General features: G+C 48.9%; 2 protein-coding genes across 4 annotated transcripts in view; one reads left to right on the plus strand and one right to left on the minus strand.

Moving 5' to 3' along the window:
• STK25 (serine/threonine kinase 25) lies at positions 1 to 16,676 on the plus strand. Its single transcript, XM_042878287.1, has 11 exons — positions 1 to 98; positions 5,399 to 5,629; positions 6,635 to 6,691; positions 7,786 to 7,894; positions 8,996 to 9,153; positions 9,399 to 9,584; positions 9,772 to 9,917; positions 10,399 to 10,513; positions 10,797 to 10,868; positions 13,465 to 13,601; positions 14,495 to 16,676. The coding sequence occupies exons 1-11, from the start codon at positions 69 to 71 to the stop codon at positions 14,532 to 14,534; spliced, it is 1,281 nt and encodes a 426-aa protein (XP_042734221.1). The 5' UTR covers positions 1 to 68; the 3' UTR covers positions 14,535 to 16,676.
• FARP2 (FERM, ARH/RhoGEF and pleckstrin domain protein 2) overlaps positions 16,677 to 18,693 on the minus strand; it is a 59,414-nt gene continuing 57,397 nt past the window's right edge. For all 3 annotated transcript variants that reach the window (XM_042878282.1, XM_042878283.1, XM_042878281.1), the window contains exon 27: positions 16,677 to 18,542. In XM_042878282.1, the coding sequence (XP_042734216.1) occupies positions 18,452 to 18,542 (91 nt within the window). In that variant the 3' untranslated portion in view covers positions 16,677 to 18,451. The remainder of the gene's footprint in view (positions 18,543 to 18,693) is intronic.

Raw genomic sequence — 18,693 nt, forward strand, 5'->3', positions numbered from 1 at the left:
GTGTTGTCTCCCGCAGCTGAGCGCCGGCCGAGGAGCGCCGCCCGCGCGGCCCCGAGGATCGCGCAGGCATGGCTCACCTGAGGGACTTCGCCAGCCAGGTAAGGGCCGCCCGCCGCCGGCAGTCGCGGCTCGGCTCGCAGCCCGCGGAGCCGCGCTTTGTTCGCTGGCAGCTGTCGCCCCGGCCTTCGGCTGAGGCGGCCTGGGCACACCGCGCCGAAACCCTGCGGAGCGGGCTCTGTACGCTCGGTGCGTTGCGGGGTCACAGCGATGGATGTGCTGCTGCGGCTTCGGCATCCTAAGGGCTTCTCCGGTCTCAGCGATCCCGTGTGACGCTGAGCGCTGGGGTGTCCTACCCCTCGGGGGCTGTAAGTACGTCCTGCTGTCGTGATGGCATGAGATGATGTCGTGACTCGGGGCTAAAAGCACGTGAACGGTATCAGCTTGGATCATCCTTCTTCTGAGCTCGGCTGTGGGTATGTTTGGTGGTTGGCAGGTGTTAGCGCTGAGTGCAGATCTCTGGGGAGAAATCTGGGTGTTCCTTTTTACATAGAATCAGAAGAGCCCCTTAAAGGCATCTGGTCCAACCTCTGCACTGAGCAGGGACACCCACAGCTCCATCAGGTGCTCAGACCCCATCCATCCTGACCTCGGGTGTCTGCAGAGATGGGGCAGCACCACCAATCTGGGCAACCTGTGCCAATGCTTCGCTGCTCTTAATGTAGGAAACTTCTTCCTTCTGTGATTAATATCCAGTTTGAGTCTTTCCTCTTTTAGTTTGAAACCGTTTCCCCTTGTCCTATCACAGCAGACCCTGCTGAAGTGAAGTCTGTCTCCTTCCTTCTTACAGCCCTAATTCAGGTCTCTCTGGAGCCTTTTCACAGAATCACAGAATGGCCTGAGTTGAAAAGGACCACAGTGATCACCTATTTTCAAACCCCCTGCCACAGGGAGGGTCACCAACCACCACCAGACCAGGCTGCCCAGAGTCCTTTCCACTTATAGGTGTAGTACTACAGCACTAAAAGCTTCTGCAGTTTGAGATGATGCTTCCTCCAAACCCCTTCTGGTTTAAAATTGATTTGCAATGCATCTTGGTTTGCATGCTGCCTTTCACATACACTGTTTCGTCAAAGCACTGGTGGAATTAAATGCAAATTTAGTGCCTCAGTGAGTCACAGTACAGGGAGAGAAATGAGAGAAGGAAGGATTCTGTCTGTTCAAGGCAGGGAGCTGAGCTCTGTTGGTGCAGAGTGGTTGCTCTGAAGCTTTTTTGTAGACAGCGTTCAACAATAGAGACTATTAAAAGTTCTGGTTATCTAATCTGTAAATTAGGCAAATGTCAGGTGTCTTAAGAGATTGTCATACTGTGCTAACTCCAGAACTCAAATAGGAAAGCAGTGTGTGTTACCTGTTCCTTCCTTGGGCCTCTTCTAGAATCCTTGGTGGCACCTCATACTCTGTTTAATTGGGGCTTCCTGGAAGAGCAGTGAGAATTGGCTTAAAGTTCTGTGTGGTAATTGTACAGATCAGTACAATGGGAAAGGCATTACAACAAAGGTGTGACGATGGAAGGACCAGCACAATAGAGAGCTGCTATGAAGGAAGGGCAGAAGATTGCTCACTTTTATCAGAAGATTGTTGGTTTGCAGAGGAAAGCTTCACCAAGGAGGAGTCTCCAGAGAGATCCTTCCCCAATGGCAGTCAGCCCTTAAATGAGGTCTAAGAGAGGTGAAGCCAGGCTCTACCTGTTCCAGTCACACAGCTGAATTGCCTTCACCTGTGCTCCCAGGGCTGATCAGCTCCTTTCCCGGGTGCTCGGTCAGTGCTTCAGGCTGGGACACAGCAGTTCCTATATATTCTGCTAGCCAAGTCTTAAGCATTGGTGAGGAGGTGCTGTAAAAATAGAGAGACTATAGGACTTGGATTGGGATGTCAGGGTCTTGACTTGTCTCGGATTCCTTATCTGTTGCTGATGTGCTGGGTTACCTTAGGCAGATCCCTAAGCTGCTTTATCTCAGTGCTGCTCCCTCCCTGCCCAGGCCAGCTGGGTGCTCTCCTCTCTAGGTTGACCTTTGCTGTGTACACACAATGCAGTGGGCCTCTGTTGGGAGCTCTACCCTCTCGATGATGTATTTGCACTGCAGTCTTTAAAGCTCCGAATCCAGCTTGTTTCCAGTTCTGTTGTTCCTTTAAGTGACCTTGAGAAAGTCTCAAGTTCTTTAGCTAATACTTTCTTACCTTGAAGCAAAACAGTGCTATCAGTGAAGCAAGTTGGGAGTCTCAGACAATAGATTATGTATGTGTTTCATATTTGAGGTTCAAAGTGTTGAGAATCTGTCTCTCATACTCCTGAAGCTGGAAACTGTCTCGGGTTCAGCAGCTGACTGTGCTGTTGTTTCACAGACAGGGAAGTTTCAAAGAGATTAGATCCCAGATGGCATATTACCATCCTCATCCTTCTCACACTTGTTTTCTTTCTGTGTGTGCAAACAAGATAGTGCTCTGTGTGCTGCCCAAGTGTGAGCCATCTCTAGTCTGAATGCACTCAGTGGGGAGAAACAGCACGAGGCCTTCTGCTCCAGAACTGTGATGTAACACAAGCAGTCAGACAAAAGGTGAGCAGTGAAGTGCTCATCCCTTGAAGGCTTATACATTGCAGCACAACAAGGAGAGCAGTCAGCTCTTCTGGCAGTGACCCAGAGCTCTGCTCTGCAGCCCTGGTGGGGTCTGTGAATATCTAAGAAAATAGGAAGATCTCGAGTTGGCCAAGAGTTGCAAAGCTGACAGGTGCTAATGATGTGCTTTGGGTTATCTGTGACTGTTTGTGCAGGTGTGAGTTATTTCATCTGGCTTCTTGTATTTCTACTAATAAAGTTTGCAGCTTTGCAGGGCAGTTCTCTGACAAAAAGACTGGTGCTGAGATCAGTGGGTATTTAGAAAAGGGACAGATTCTGCTTTTTACGACCCCTCATTGCAGTGCTCCACATGAACAGATTTACTGGTGCAGGAGCAAGTCAGGTTACACAAAATGTGTTATTCTATTCCCCTACATCCCGCTGCAGCGTGGCACAGGGCATGCTCTCACCCTGTCACCTAAGAGCTTTGAAGCATTTCCAAATCAGCTTTGAAGTGCAAGCTACAGCAAGGTAAATCTAGCACCTGCAATTGAACAGTTCTGGCCTCGTTCCTTCTTCTCACTCAACAGGATTTCCAGGTGCATTCCAGTCAAAAATACAGAAGGCTAACCAAATATCAGAGTTGTATTACTTTCTTGAGTTACTTGGGCAAAGTTTTCTTGTGCTTGTCATGGTCTGTCTTCTCTACCACCCCTGAGCTGCTTTGTTCCTCAAAAAGCATGATACACCTACCTCAAAGTATAGACGCTTGTTCAGGAAGCTGTGATGACAGAGCCTGCAACACAAACTGCTGGCTGTCCCAGAAGCTGCCTGCAGCAGCCAGTGCTCTGCTGTTTGATGTCCCATTCTTGAAGAGTTTCAGCCCCAATTCCTCAGTGTGCCACACAAGGCTGAGAAGGGAAGCAGTAGCTCATCCCTTGTCCTTTGTTTTCTCATGGAAAAATGATCCAGGTAGGAGGAGAGGGAGGTTTCCTTGCAGTCTTGCTGCCCTGCAGAATGTGTGCTGAGCCAGGTGCTGCTCAGACATGGTTCTCTTTCTCTCCTTGGTGGCTGGCTGGTGGGATGAATGATGTTCCTCCTGTGCAGCAGGTGACTGGGTGAGGCAGTGCCTGGGCCACTTTGCTGCCCCTTCTTATTAAAGAGGCCAACAGGTGGGAACTGCATGTAGTCAAGCTGTTCCTCCTGCACCACAGCTGTTGTTCTTGTGCTGGTTTCTGACACTTCTCAAGCTCAGATCTTCCTTTCCTTCACTCTCTCCACTCTGTTATGTATCTCCATCTCATTTCCTCACTGCCTATCCCCTCCAGTCTGTTCCCAGTGCGGTTGTTCAAATACAGCCTGTTTGGGTGTAGCCATGGATGCAGAAAGATATTTGGTTATCCATCTGTATCTTGGACTGGAATGCATGTGGAAATACTGTTGAGTGAGCTGACTGTGAAGCTTACTCCCTGCAGCAATGTACTGGGTGCAGAAGGCAAACAACGTGTAATGACTGCTTGGTTAATCAGTAAGGAGCACCCAGGGATGCTGCTGAACCTGGTGTTAGTTGCAAAAACACCACTGCCTCGTGCTCAGATAAAATCTCTGCCCAGCTCAAAGTCCTTGCATGGGAGTGGTCCCTTTGGGTGACGTGTGAGGTGAGACTGAGAAGTTCTGGGTGTGGAGAACTCCCTGTAACCACTTGTCTGCTTCCTGTAGGTCAAGCTGTATTTGCCAGATTTTTTTCTTTTTGTTTAAACTAGACCTTTTTTTAAGGCAAAAAAAAAATAATCACAAAGAGACTTTTAATAGCATGAAGCAGAGCAGGCCCTCTTGGCCTGCAGCTGAACAGAATGAAAGAACATCAGGAGATGATTCTTCCTCCCTCTGTTGTGCTTATTCTTATCAAAGAGTTAACTTTGAAGCCCAGCCATTGTGAGTCAGTATTTCTCTGATGGTCATGTCAGTAGCTTCCCAGTTGATATGCTTATCAAATAAGGAAAATGCTATTCACTCTTGTGCCTGAGTGTGCCAGCTGGAGGAGGCTGTTCCAGAAGTGCAGACAGGGTGTCCATGTGGCTCCTTGTACTGCGGGGTGGGCAGAGGCCTCACAGAATGCTGCTGACCTCCTGAGAGATGCGAGGCTCCGTCAGGGCTGGGTCTACCTGAAAACCAGGCTGCAGTAAAGGCAGCTGATGGGAATTGGTGTCTGTACTGCTGGGGTATGTTGCCCTCCAAACAAGTAGGGGAGGTGAAAATCGTTCAAATCAGTCAAATGTTTGAATGTGAGAAGGGAAACGTCTCTGTGAACTTCTGACGGCCTCTGATTTGTGCCTATTTTCTCATCCCAGTCTTCAGATGAAATTGGGTTCTGATATACCTCACCTGCCTTTCATTCAGGTATGGATGAGTCCTTGCTCATGAAGCTCGTTTGGCCCCAGTTTGGTGCCTGCATTTGAGCTGCATGCCACATCATCCTGTCCCAAAGGAGCTGCTGCCTTCTTAGGAGTGGATCCTGCTGTCATTCTCCTTTCTGGTCTCTCTTCTGTTCCTCTCCAGCTCTGATCTGCAGGAGCAGATGTAAAAGTCTGCTTCAGCTCTTATCCTGGACGTGTTCTTTGATACGTTTCTGAGCCCATGCAGGGCCTGTGGGCTTCAGGTGAATTCAACAACACAGCAGATGTGTAGATAGGAGATGCAAGGCAATCAGATCTGGTATGCATGGTGCTCTGCGGGCTGCTGCGGGACTTGCTGACCTTTGCCTTCTCTCCCTCCCCTTTTAGCACTCCAGGGTGGATCCTGAGGAACTGTTCACCAAGCTGGAGCGGATTGGCAAAGGATCGTTTGGTGAAGTGTATAAAGGGATCGACAACCGCACCAAGGAAGTGGTTGCTATCAAGATTATTGATCTGGAGGAGGCTGAGGATGAAATTGAGGACATTCAGCAAGAGATTACAGTGCTCAGCCAGTGTGACAGTCCCTACATCACCCGCTATTATGGCTCCTACTTGAAGGTAGGACAAAGCCAAGGCAGTTCTCTTGCCAGAAGTTTGGAGACTGGGTTGGGCTTCTGCAGGAGCCACAGCTGCTGATGGTAAACAGCACTGCTCGGGTGCCCAAGCCATGGGCGTCGAGTCAGTGTGGCAGCAGGAGCAGCAGTGGTTCTGTCCACTGCATGTATGTGGTTTTCATATAAGGCTGGTCTTTAAGTCACTTGCAGAGCATGTGGAAATGAGGTTCCTGGTATGGTCACAAGAGCAGGGCACTCTCTTACCACACTCCCTACCTTACGAGGGAACAGGAGCAGGGAAGGATGTTCTGAAGGGTTGAAGAAGTAATGAAAAGAACAGGGTCTGAGTCTTTGAAGGAGTGGTGGAGCAATGGGGTGGTGATGTTCCTACTGAGAACAGGTTCAGGAACCCCCAATAGAAGTTCCTAATGATGATGCCAGCTGCTGGAGGCATGTGTAACGCTGGCTGTATGGCACAGCAATCCTTGAGCTCTTTGGATCCCAATTATTCCTTGCATATTTTTCACAGGTGATAATGCACTTTCTCAGCATTCTGCCAAAACCACCATGAAAGCTGTGGTTTTGTGGACCAGCTGCTTATCTCCTACCAGAAGCTCAGTCTGGAAATCTCTTCTCTAGGGAGAAAGAAAGCGCCTTGCTGACCGTAGCCTTCAAACTGGAATTCTGTTAATGTAATCAAAGGCTGCAAAGCTCTCCTGTCATTGGCAAGATGTGCTAGATCCGTTGGAGTGATGCTGAGTGGCTCCAGCCAGACAATACACTTATCTCCCTGGGCTGTGCAGTCTGGTGCCTGCAGCAGTACTAAGCTTGCTTAGGCAGAACTGGAGATAAATAAATGTTGGAGGTAGGAGCAGGTCCTCTGTTGTCTCTGAGAGCTGTGGTAGGCAACATTTCTTGTGCTGTGCACAAGGGCTGTTCACCTCAAATGTTTTGCTTGTCTGCCTGATCTTAAGCCGTCTTTGCTCTTGGACTGTGCTGTTACTTGCAGGGCACCAAGCTGTGGATAATCATGGAGTACCTGGGAGGAGGTTCAGCCTTGGATTTGGTAAGTATGTGGTAAGCTCTGTGCCCTGACATATCTTGGCTGAAGCTTTGATTTGTGAAATGCCTGCAAGGCAGATGCTGACTTGCTGTGTGACATCTTTCTGACAGCCCTGTGCCTGAAGGGGAGGCAGTGCAGGGTGGATGTGCTGGTTATGCATATCCAGGACAGAGGAAACGTTTGCATGGGGCTCAGCTGTTGAAACACAGTTCTCCAGGGTGTTCTGTTGCTTTACAGTAGAAAAAAACAGTGAAATGAATTTGACAGCAGTTAAGTTGTTCTTGAGCAACATAAATCCATAGCTCACCTAACTGAAGTCTTGTGCTTGCCAGAAGTTTGTGGTTCAGTGCTTGCACGGCATCAGGCTTTGGCAGGGAGCTGGCCTACAGTTGGGATACCGGTGTTAGTAATACTGATCATGTCTAACAAGCTGCCCCAGACTTCATGGGAACACTAATGCATAGTAAACACATGGAAAAAAAAGTTCTGCTGTGCTGTATTCTTTCACAGGATTCTGCTTTTCTCTTTGGGACTATAAAGCCTGTTCTTCCAGAAGGAACTAAGGTCATGTAGTGAAAACTGCTGAGCCTGCACTGAGTTGGAGGAAGGGTGCAGTAGGGGGATCTGTAATCAACAGCAGAAGGCAGGGCTTGTTTAGAAGAGAACTGATTAAAAGGAGAAAAGTTGTGATACAGTACCTTGTCACGCCACAGCCAGAAGGCACAAGTTCTCACTGCTGTTGCAATGGCTGAAATTCAGCTCTTGCATGCTGGCAAAGAGGCTTGAACAAGAGAAACAGATAAGGTGTTCTGTTCACCAGTGTATTTCCAAGTGAGAGCAAGAGATGAGCATCCTGCTGTTTGTCTGGGAAGCCTTTAAGAGACTAACAGAAAAGCCTTCAAAGATTTTCCATGTCATGTAACCAGGTGCAAAGTCTGGCATTCTGCTTGTGGTATAAGATGTGCACTGGGCTGTGTGCAGTCGGTGCTTCCTGCTGAATATGATCTGCTTGACAAAGGTTTCCAAGTAACAAATGGGAGAGGCTTGAAAATGCAAGCATCACTCACCCTTTAAGTTGTCTTCCTGCACTTTTTCAGCTAAAGCCAGGGCCCTTGGAAGAGACTTACATAGCTACTATCCTGAGGGAAATCCTAAAGGGCTTGGATTACCTGCACTCTGAGAGGAAGATCCACAGGGACATCAAAGGTAAGAGCAGGGAGCTCGGCTGTCTGCGCTGTAAGGGATATTCCAAACATGAATTCAGAAGGATGATGCAGAACTAATCTGAGAGGTTTCAAAGACTGTTTCTTAGGGTTGCTTGTTTCTGAATCTGGTACTTCTCATTTTATTGCAGCTCATGTTTTTGTTGTCTTCAGGATGTAGTGCAACAGTAAGGATCTGTAGCTCTTCTCTGACACTTGCAGTTTGCATGGACACAGGGTGTTAAAGCAAAGGAGTCAGTGAATGGTGTGCTTCACTATCAGCTGGCTGTTAGGTCTGGGTATTTGCTTTTCTGATGGATGCCAAGGCACATGCATGCTGGTTATCGTGGTGAAAAACTTACTGCAGTGGTGTCTGCAGGCAGGGTTCATAGCCCAGGAAAGTCAGGGCTGCATGTGTCCTCTTGTCCTGATTGCTGTGGCCTCTGGCCCTATGCAGGGCAGAGAGATCTGGCACCTGCCTCCCATAGAGAAGCCTCACATCAGGAGCAGAGCATCAAAGGACAGCAGGATGGCAGTGCTGGATGCACACTGCCTGACCCTCTGCAGGAGGGCATGTGAACAAGGAGAATGAGGAAACTTTATGCAGGGAGACACAGAAAGGATTTTGTTGTCTACGTGATATTGCAAGTTTCTATAGCTGCTAGCTCTGCAAACCTACAGCCCACCCTCCCTCCAGAGCCTGAGCAGTGCTGCTTTCTTAAGCTGAGTGAGTGGGAAGCAAGGCCAGGATGAGTGAGCTGCTTTCAGGGAGCTGCTGTTTAACCTGTACTGAATGCTGCTGAAGGGCGAGGGGAAAAAAGTAAAGATCATTTGAGGTACCTTGGGCCAAGTGCCTCTCACCTCTGCATCCAGGAATCACATCTAGTAATTGTGTGGCCCTTCAAATCTACTCCTTATTACCACCACAGAAGTATTCTGTGTTACCCAGCAGAACACAGGGATGAGTCTGACACTGGGAATCCAAACTGAGGTTTATATGGAGGCAAAGGGGGATGTTGTGGGATGTCCCTTCCCACTGGTCAGTTCTGTGTGGGTTGCAGATGACTTGGGAACTTGTGGACTTAACACTTATTTGTGTGAACAGCTGCCAATGTGCTGCTTTCGGAACAAGGAGACGTGAAACTGGCTGACTTTGGAGTGGCTGGACAACTGACAGACACACAAATCAAGAGGAACACCTTTGTGGGGACTCCATTCTGGATGGCACCAGAGGTCATCAAACAGTCTGCTTATGACTTCAAGGTGAGCTAGAGCAGGAGAAGGATTGCTTGATGCTGCTGCAGGGGGTGGTAGGGTTAATACAGGGAAATGCTGCTGGTAGTGTACTTTCCTATCATTCAGGGTCTGTAGAAGTTTGTCTATTAGTTGTGAAGCACCCTGTGTGATCTTATGTGATGAGCCCTTCAGCTGTGCCAAAGTTGCATGCTTCCATGTTGCAGAATTGGCCCTTGCTGCTCTGTAGTCACTGTTCTTTGCTCCTCTCTTAGGCAGACATATGGTCCCTTGGAATTACAGCCATTGAATTAGCAAAGGGAGAGCCTCCAAATTCTGACCTCCATCCTATGAGGGTTCTCTTCCTGATCCCCAAAAATAACCCTCCAACACTTGAAGGTCACCACAGCAAGCCCTTCAAGGAGTTTGTGGAAGCCTGCCTCAATAAGGATCCTAGATTTGTGAGTACTGCTCTCCATTTCTGCCTTTGGGTGTAGGACCTGTAATACCCCTGTAGGGCAGTAATTGCTCTCTACTGAAGAAAAAGTAGTTCTGAGCTTGCAGCCTGGCAAGAATTGAAGGTGATACACTTGCATGTTTATTGTACAGAGAAGGTTAGATGCAGCTTGCTTTCCTTATTTATTCCAGAGGCCAACAGCTAAAGAGTTGCTAAAGCACAAATTCATCACACGCTACACCAAGAAAACCTCATTCCTAATGGAGCTGATTGACAGATTCAAGCGCTGGAAGTCAGAGGGCCATGGAGAAGATTCAAGTTCTGGTGATTCTGACATGTATGTACACACTGCACGGGGAAGATGCCCCTTCTATGCCACACGTGCTCAGGTGCAAGCAACCGAGGTCCTTTTTCCCACCTGGGTTGGAGATCATTATCATAGCCAGGAAAACACGTGAGCGTCTGTTTGCTGCCTGAAGAAGCAGGCTTGTGCCTCTTTCTGCTTCGTTGGAGCCTGCTATTCTGGTCTAGTCTTATCTATGGAACCTCTACACCTCCTGAGTGCAAGGAACCAAAAGCAGTAATGAGAAACATCTGATGTAGTGAAACAGGGCTCTTGTTACCCGTATTTTATGTGCATTCAGTCATATGTATCTCCTTGCAGAGAGCTTCAGGCTTTATAACTGTGGCAATACTTATATATATATATTTGTGTTTGTGAATCAATGTGTGGGAGAGAGCTTGTGACTACGACAGTGCACAGATAGAACCATGTGTGGAGCTGAGGCTTTGTCCTGACCTCCCCTTTTCGTTGGCAGTGATGGAGACACAGAGGACGGAGACCAGGGCCCAATCTGGACATTCCCACCAACTATTCGTCCCAACTCCTTGAGCAAGCTGCACAAAGGAATGGCACTTCATGGTTCCCAGAAGGTCTGGTTGCCATCTGTTCCTTTAGAAGTGGGCTAAGCTAACACAATCTCATGGGGCTTGGTGAAGCTGCCAGTCGTGCCTGTTCTGTCTAAAATTTGCTTTAGTCCAATATCAAGGCTAGTGCCTCAGAGCTCTCCTCCACGTCCCCAGGGTAACACAAGCTGTGGTTTTCCTGAGATCTGGTGAGGTGCCATTGAGATGCAGTGAAATTAAAAAGGGCTTGGCAGCTTGTGAGCCTGGGAAGCCTTTGCATGTGCTTATAACTTCTTTCCTTGTTTTCTAGCCTTCTGAGCCCATCAAGAGACAACCACGGTCACAGTGTCTCTCCACACTTGTCCACCCAGTCTTTGGGGAGGTGAGTAGGACCTTGGTTCTGCCAACTATTGGGCCATCTTCTGTTGCTAGGGTACCAAAGCTCAGGAGTGACTGACTGCATGGCCTGTTGCAGTTGGACAAAGAAAATGAGTTTGAAAATTCACTGTTTCTTTGCCTTGTGTTCTGGGTGAGGATGCGGAGGTGCAGTAAAAGCTACAGTTACTGACAGGATAATGTTTGTAATTGGCTTTTTAGGTGAGTGCTTTAAGGGAGAGAGGAGGATAATCATAATGGAGCCCACTAGCAATGATCTTTAGCTGCTATTCCCAGCAGGAGAGTAGAAATGGGGGGTTCTTAGTAAGAAATACCTTACACAGACACTGTGTGCCAGGATCCAGTGTGCCTTCTCTTGGGCTGCCAGTCACAGATGCCTTTCTCTGCTCCTGAGGACTTGCTCTTTTCTATATCCTGATGCTGTTCCAGCACAGGGCTCTGCTTTCCCAAGGACGGTGTCTGGACTTTGCAGTAGACTTGGAAAAAGAGTTTATGTGGAAAGAGGGCTTACTGCTTCAGCACAAAAAGCAGAGGCTGTTCCAGAAAGCGGGCATTCAGTGCTTGAGACAGCACTGCTTAGGAAACGGAGAACTAACAGACTGGGAGATCTTAAATGTCTGATTCAATCTTAATGATTCTATGGATTGTGCTGACTGGCCTTTTCCATAGTCCACTGTGCTTGACTGCAGAGGTCAACGCATGAGGCAGAAGGTGCTGCTTCTCTTGCAGCATATTGCTGACCATTTCTCAGTCTCGTTTGTTTAGCAGCCTTCTGGGAAGAGCTGTGAGCTCTTCAAACCACTGAGTGCACCTGTGGGCTTCTTAGCACCACTGTGCTGATATCAGATGGGAGGTGATGTCTTGGCCTTCCATTTCTGCTTTGGCTCCTTTGCCCCAGACTTGCTGCCCCTCCTTTCCTTGGGTCAGACTTCCCTGCTGGCCCTGCTGATCCCACTCAGCAAAATCAGGAGCAGGGGAGGTGCTGGGCCGTCTCTGAAGTAACCTGGCTTCTGTGTACAGTAGCAGGAGGTGGAAAAAAGCTTTTCTCCAAGACCTGTAGGAAAACTGCTTCTCAGCCAGGTGTGTATGTTGTTCTTCTCAGTGCTGGCTTCCTACCAACAGCATCTGCTTTGCACTGCTGCATTAATGCCTCTGAAATCTTCTAAGTTGTGATCACCTCTTTCCATTAAAAGGCTGGAGCTGGGCTTTGTGAACAGAATTTCTAGTGATATGGTGTTCATGAGCTTTTGTATGGCTGCCTGCATCTTTATTATTGGGTGTTAATATGGAAAGTGACCCACAGCAGGTCATCAGCACGGGTGTGGGCAATTGCAAGCCCTGAAACCCAGCTTCTCCTTCTGAGGAGGAGAGGACAGGCTCAATATTTGGGCCAAGCTGGAATAAGAGCCAGTCTGGATGGCGCAGTGTAGCACAGCCCTCTGCCCCCTGCTAACCTTCAGAAAGCTGCTCTGCAGCACCGATGTAACGCAGCCCACGCACATCAAGCTGAAGGGCTGCAGCCCTGTGTCACAGCGCGGCGCTGGGTGGGCAGCTTCCCTGCAGGACAGCCCGTGTCTCCTCCTGCCTCTAAGGCAGGCAGTCTGTGGTCAGGTGATGTCCAACCATTCGTGGTGTCCTGCTTTCTGGCCCGGGGAGGAAAGGTGACCTCCAGCAGTCAGGAGGGCTGATACTGCAACTGCAGGCAAAGAGCGGTGGGGCTTATGTAAAGCTCCTTAATTGGCATAGCCTAATGGGAGCCTAATTGAGCTGGACAGGGGTTAGCTGGCAGGTACTTCTTGTTCCACAAAAGGGGCTGATTTTCGCACAGCACACTGCATCCTGGTGTGCCCGGGAATGAGCTGCAGCATGAGCTGCTTACATGGGAATGGTGGGAAACTGACAGAGAATGTGACGGTGCATGTCCAGTGGCAGACTGCTTCGGGCTCAGCATCAGCAACATGTTGAGGTTTCTGTGATGCAACTGAATGATGAAGGCACAGCCATTTCAAATCAACAGCTAGGATTATGCACAAGGAGACTTGCACTTGCTAAGGCCCACTGAGAGAGGGCTAAAAATGCTAAATGCAAGCAGAGGCTTCATACCTTGGCCCTCCTGTGGGCTTTGTTCCCCCATTCTCCTGGGGAAAACTCTTTTCTGGAGCTGTTGAAGTGATGACTAATCCAGATCCTGTAGTGTTTACAACCCTGCCTGTCCAGAAGCCTTTGGTGTGTGTCTGGGTGTTAGGCTGTCCTCAGCAGCAAAGAGATTGTACCAGTTCAGATACATCAGTGTTTTTTCAGGGCTACTGATCCAGCACTAGTATCATACAGGATGTTTAGCAGCACATCACAGCCTGTCTTGTAAGGACTTCAATTGCTGTTATTACCTGGAGGAAAGCCTAAATTCCAGACTTTGCATTCTCATCTTCCTGACCTACAAAAAGGCCGTTTTGAAAGACGTGGGTCCCCTCCTGCACCCTCCTGGTGTCTTCCTACAAGGGGAAGGAACTTGATGTCTGCACTGCTTGACAGGTGCTCCCTGCAGTGAGCTAAGGAGCTAACATGCTATTTCTGGGTTGCAGCTTAAAGATAAGCACAAGCAGACCGGAGGCAACGTGGGAGCTATGGAGGAGCTGGAGAATGCCTTCAGCTTGGCGGAGGAGTCCTGCCCTGGCATCTCTGACAAACTGATAGCACACATGGTGGAGCGGGTACAGAGGTGAGTGAGGGCCCTCAGGGCAAAGGTGGGTGCCAGTGGGGCAGGGCTGGCAGCCAACTGCACTGCTGTTATGCTCTGCAGCTGCAGTCAGGTGTGGTGCTGAGCAGTCCGGGCATTAGAGGCAACAGGATGCTGTCAAGTGGGGAAAAATAGATAGCCTTAAACATGAAGGACTGAAAACACTGGCCCTCCTTAAGGCCTTGTTACCAAGTCATTACGGCTTTCAAGCAAATATGCTGTGGGGTTTGTTCATACAGACAGCTAACAATCACAGCAGGAGACAGCACTCTGACTGCTGCACAGGGGTTACAGGATCTGTCCTCGTGATGCTCTCAAAGGTTTTAACCCCCAGCTGAGTAGGGGGGATACTCATAAATGCACCTTGGATGACTGAGCGTCAGCTACTCTGGTATCATTCACTGCAAGCAGCCTCTAATTGTCAATATAAGCATGAAACTGACACTTCTTTGAAGGCTTGTAAAGCCTCAGGGCCCCTGGTTTATTTCTGCTGTACAACGATGGTGCTCAGAACTTCTTGTTAGGCTCAGGTGGAATCTCTGAAGTCACTGGAACAGGCTTCTCAAGAGGGGGGGTGGAGTGTCCTCCTCTGGAAATATGCAATACCTGCCAGGCCGCCTACCTGTGCACCCTGCTGCAGGGAGCCTGCACTGGATGATCTCCAGAGATCCCTTCCAGCCCCTGCAATTCTTGGCTGTGTTCCTGAAGTGCTGGGGCTTCCTTTCAAGACTGACAGCTTTATGTAGACAATGGATAGAGGTTAAACAGAGGCAGCCTCACTTCTGCCCACAGGGCTGGTTGGGCTGTGTGTGCTTCCTGCAGGTGAGGGTGTTATGTGGCAGCAGTGACCTGTTCCTCCCTGTTCTTTCTTGAAGGTTTTCACACAGTCGGAACCACCTGACCTCTGCCCGCTGATGCAAACATTCCCTGCTGCTGTTCTGAGAGGAGGAAGGATTTTTTCCAGCTTCATAAGAACTACATCTCTAATCCAGACCACTGTCTGCTGTTGGATATAACATTGTGTTACGGACTCCAGGACATTTCAGAGCCTCCATATTACACGTGTTTCCATGATGACCCAGGGTGAGGTTTGCAATGCAAGTACAATTTAGACCTTTTACAGAACCCAAGATGGGTGGTCTAATTGTTTTTACAATGTAATCAACGCGGTTTTTAATTGTTTCCCTATGGATGTATCCATTTTGGCTTGGTTTGAATCCCACTGGTAAATGGCTGCCTGCTGGAGAAAGGGAAGGCTCCCCTCTATTCAGCTGTGTGTGTTTCAAAGGCCAGCCTGATGGGTTCAGCCTCCCACCCTTCCTACAGAAGTGTTTGTGAGCTGTAATGTGTGAGTGCAGGTATGTTTGCAAGCTCTACGCGCACTACAGCCTCTGGGAAAGTTAGAACAGCTCCTTGGATATTCTGAAGGGTTCTTTCAGCTCCTTCACATGCTAGTAAAGAAAGCTTTTGACTCTAGCAGCAGGCAAAGTAAAGTAAGTAGGCTGCTGCTGCTCTTCCCTAGCTTGTTCCATGGGAGGATGGGTTTGCTGACTGCTTCTTTTTTGGCTCTGGGACATCATTTTGCATTAGGCGTTGGTTCATGTGATGCAGGCAACAGCAGAACTTGCCTTGGGTCTCCAGAGGCTGGGAGGGGCCAGTGGTTACGTTTGGCATGGGAGCTGCTGGGGTTTCCTTCCCTGGTGCTTTCTGCAGCTGAAGGTTTGGTACTCAGCTTTGGGCAGGCCTCACCTCTGAGCTCAGTGGACAGCTGCATGTGCCCAAACCTTGCAGAAGGATTGAAAAGAAGGGAGAGGAGAGGGAACACAGCAGCCCATGGCCAACACTGAGGGCTTCAGTTCTTCCGAGGGCAGGTCGGCACTGCGCAGCAGCTCCTGGGACAAGATGCCTGTCCTCTGCAGAAAGATGAAGGTGGGATGGCTGGCAGCAGAGGCATCCGTGTGCTGTGGGTGGGAGTTTCCAAAACCACTCTCAGCCTCTTTCTCCATCTTCCTAAATGAACCTTCTGACTCTTCTTTCTGCCTGGGCTGGAAACTGGCTGGAGCCAGGGCTCTGCTCTATCTGTCAGGCTGGGGTGGTGGTTGCTGGCAGAGACTGAAACGTCCACGGCTGCGGTGCCTGCTTAAAGGTGTGCTGGCAGGGCCACCCCAATGAGCTTTGCTTCCTGTATAGTACTAGTTTATAAAGCTACTTTTTAATTGAGGTTGATATAATCTATACTGTCAAGGTCTAGAAAAATAGACTTAGGATAATAACTTCTGATAGCTGGTTGCTTAGCAATCTGCTCACTAATTGTAAAGATATTCCCATTAAGTCAGCAAGACCTTAGATACCCAGATCTTTCTGAGTGTTTGTGTGAATGATGTGGCTCACCAAAGCCACTGAGAACAAAAGCTGCGGCTGTTCAGCGTTTTTTAAAGGAGAGATAGATAGGCAGAGTGTTAGTGGTAAGGCTTGATTTTTGGTACTTTGATTCAGAGCTGCAGACAGTAAGTGCTGGGCTAAAAGGAGCTCCAGAGGAGCATACGTTTCCCCATCCCCAAGTGCGGTGTTCACTTTAGCTTGTGTCAGTCCTTTCCTGTTCCTCTCTGGTGGATAAATACGGGCTCAGCACACACTGTGATCTCATCTGCTAGAGAAAAGGTGCTGCTGCTTCATTGCGTTGGAGCTGCTGCAGGGCTGTGTTTCTCCAGGTGAGCAGCCTTGGAGCCTGGCCTTACGAGGAACACAACAAACCCATCTTTCCCTCAGGAGGAGGAGGAGCTGTTAATGTATAGACACAAAAGTTACTGAGTTGAAGGCAGAGGCTGCAGTCTAGCAGAAAGGGCTCCTGCTGCTTTAAAATTGCTGTTCATGACAGTAGCAAGTTGTGTCAGTAAGGTACCTTGTGTTATTACTCACATGCACTGCAGTGTAATGAGTAAAATTTTTAAAGGAAACAATCCCCACAGCCTTTGTCCAGTATTCGAAACAACAATGGTTTTAGTTTTTAAAAGCATTGAAAGGGATCTGCCACTTTCAATAAAGTAACAAAATGAATGAGGCGGGGCGTAACTTTTTATTACCAGGTAAAAAGTATTCCTTCAAGCTGCAGTTTCTTTGCCTTGTGCTTGGTCCTGCCCTGCATCTTCCTGCCCCGTGCAGCTCCTAGCAGTGCCCAGCGAGCCAGGCTCTCCGTCAAACCCTTCACAGCTCACGTGCAGTGCTCCACTGCACCTGGCAGGAATAAGAGGCTGAAATCATTTCATATCGAGATGCTATTTACTTCCACGACACAACTCAGCTGGTTATAATATACTTGGTCGATCCACACGTGTTCACCTACAACAGTTACTTGTTAAAAATGAAGACACTAATAAATTAAGTACATTTAAGTTACATGGGACAACGGTCGTCACAACAGTGGCAGTGAAGAGTGAATCTGCAGTCACCTGAGCAGTCTGGGAAACCTCTCTTAAAACCCCCACCTGCCCCCATCCCCCAAAGCATTGTAGACCATAATCTGAAGTCCTGGAGCACACACAGGTCAGTCTCTGTGCTTCCCATGTTTGCAGGGATCTCAGCAATCCTCTGTCCACACAACACGCAGCACTTTCCTTTTGCTTTCAACTACACCAACTCCTGGGTCCTTTTTCTACTATCCAAATACCAAAATAAAAGCAGGATACCTAGAGCCCCTCAAAACCACATCCATCAGCATTTGACAGTGTTTGCCTTATTTCAGTCCTGTGGAAGCAACCAGCTGTGACAGCTTTGCAAAAACAACAAATGGCAACCGTGTCAGCATTAATACAGAGATTTAATGGAGTCCTCGCACACTAATGCTCCATCTAGAATCCAGTGACTTTTACACCTTCACGAGAAATAGAAGATGGTTCCCCCTTGATATTTAAAGGTAAGAAAAGGGATTTTCAAAAGTCTTTACAAGACACAGAAGCACAAGCAACAGTGACTTTCCGAGAAGCTTGTTCTCCTATATTGCTTTAAATGCCTTGAAAATATCATTCACACAAGGGTGAAGTGTTTGCCATCCCATGCCTTAAGAAACACCTACAATAGGATAAAGGAACTCTGGAGCTGTGATATAGACTAAGCAAGTGACCCTCTCAGCATGCACCATAGCAGAGTTCAGAGGAGAAACCACACACCCCACCTGCACCAACCCACAGCGTGCTGACACCTCAGCAGAGGTTCACACTTCCCCTGGAAAATCGTTGCCTTGGCAGCCTCTGAGTAGCAGAACTGTTCTGCAAGAGCTGCTGTTTCTGTTCAAAATGCACTTGTTACGCTAATACATCTGTGGGACCCTGTTAGTCTAAGGCCTGCAAGCCAGCTGACATGGACAGCAGTGGGGCCGTGGCTGGAGCCAGCCGTGAGCATCAGGGAAGGGAACCCCTGGGAGCCAGCAAACCTGCTGCCAGCAGCTGTGAACCACTCACCCCAGCAGCTGCTGCTTTCCCCCAGGTATGCTGACCATCCAGTCATAGTATGAAAAAAAGGTGGCATTTGCCACCTGCAGGGCAGGCAAGGGCATTACTGTACAGATACAACTGGCACAGCGGCACCTTCCACAATGTGCACACACCAAAGCTCTGCAGTTGTTAGATTCTCTCTAAGTAGGTTCAACTGGAGCAGTCGTGACCCTCTCCCACACCATTTGGAGTGGGCTCGATCCCTGTCTGCAACTGCCAAGCTCTCCCGTTCCATACCAGGTAGAAATGAGCTGCCTGGTTCTCTGCTTTATCACCTCCCCAGACTCCTGCTTCCACCTGCCTCTTAGCGATGTTTATGGCAGAGATCCAGCTCTGCTCCCTTCAGTCCGTGTGCCGATCCTTCTCGTCCTTGGGAAGCAGAAGGCTCGACCTGGCTGGGGAGCTGGTGGCCCTCTTGATCACCTCCATCCACCTGGGAAAGGAGAAGGAACAGGGCAGTAGGAGTGCTCAGCTTCTCACCAACACAAACTCGTGCTTTTGTTACAGCTTGTATTACTTTCACCAGACCTCACAAGACATCTGCTTTCCATCCTTCTTTCTTCCACATTTTTTTTAAAGGGAAA

This window comes from Lagopus leucura, unplaced genomic scaffold, assembly GCF_019238085.1.
Source record: "Lagopus leucura isolate 7727_CA_CO unplaced genomic scaffold, USGS_WTPT01 Super-Scaffold_100021, whole genome shotgun sequence".
NCBI lineage: Eukaryota > Metazoa > Chordata > Aves > Galliformes > Phasianidae > Lagopus > Lagopus leucura.

What these genes read in the sequence shown, in the direction of transcription:
- STK25 (XM_042878287.1), top strand. Translation starts at nt 69, where the DNA reads ATGGCTCACCTGAGGGACTTCGCCAGCCAG. An exon ending in TCAATAAGGATCCTAGATTT is followed by an intron (nt 9,585 to 9,771) that starts GTGAGTACTGCT and finishes TATTTATTCCAG; the next exon opens with AGGCCAACAGCTAAAGAGTT. An exon ending in TCCACCCAGTCTTTGGGGAG is followed by an intron (nt 10,869 to 13,464) that starts GTGAGTAGGACC and finishes TCTGGGTTGCAG; the next exon opens with CTTAAAGATAAGCACAAGCA.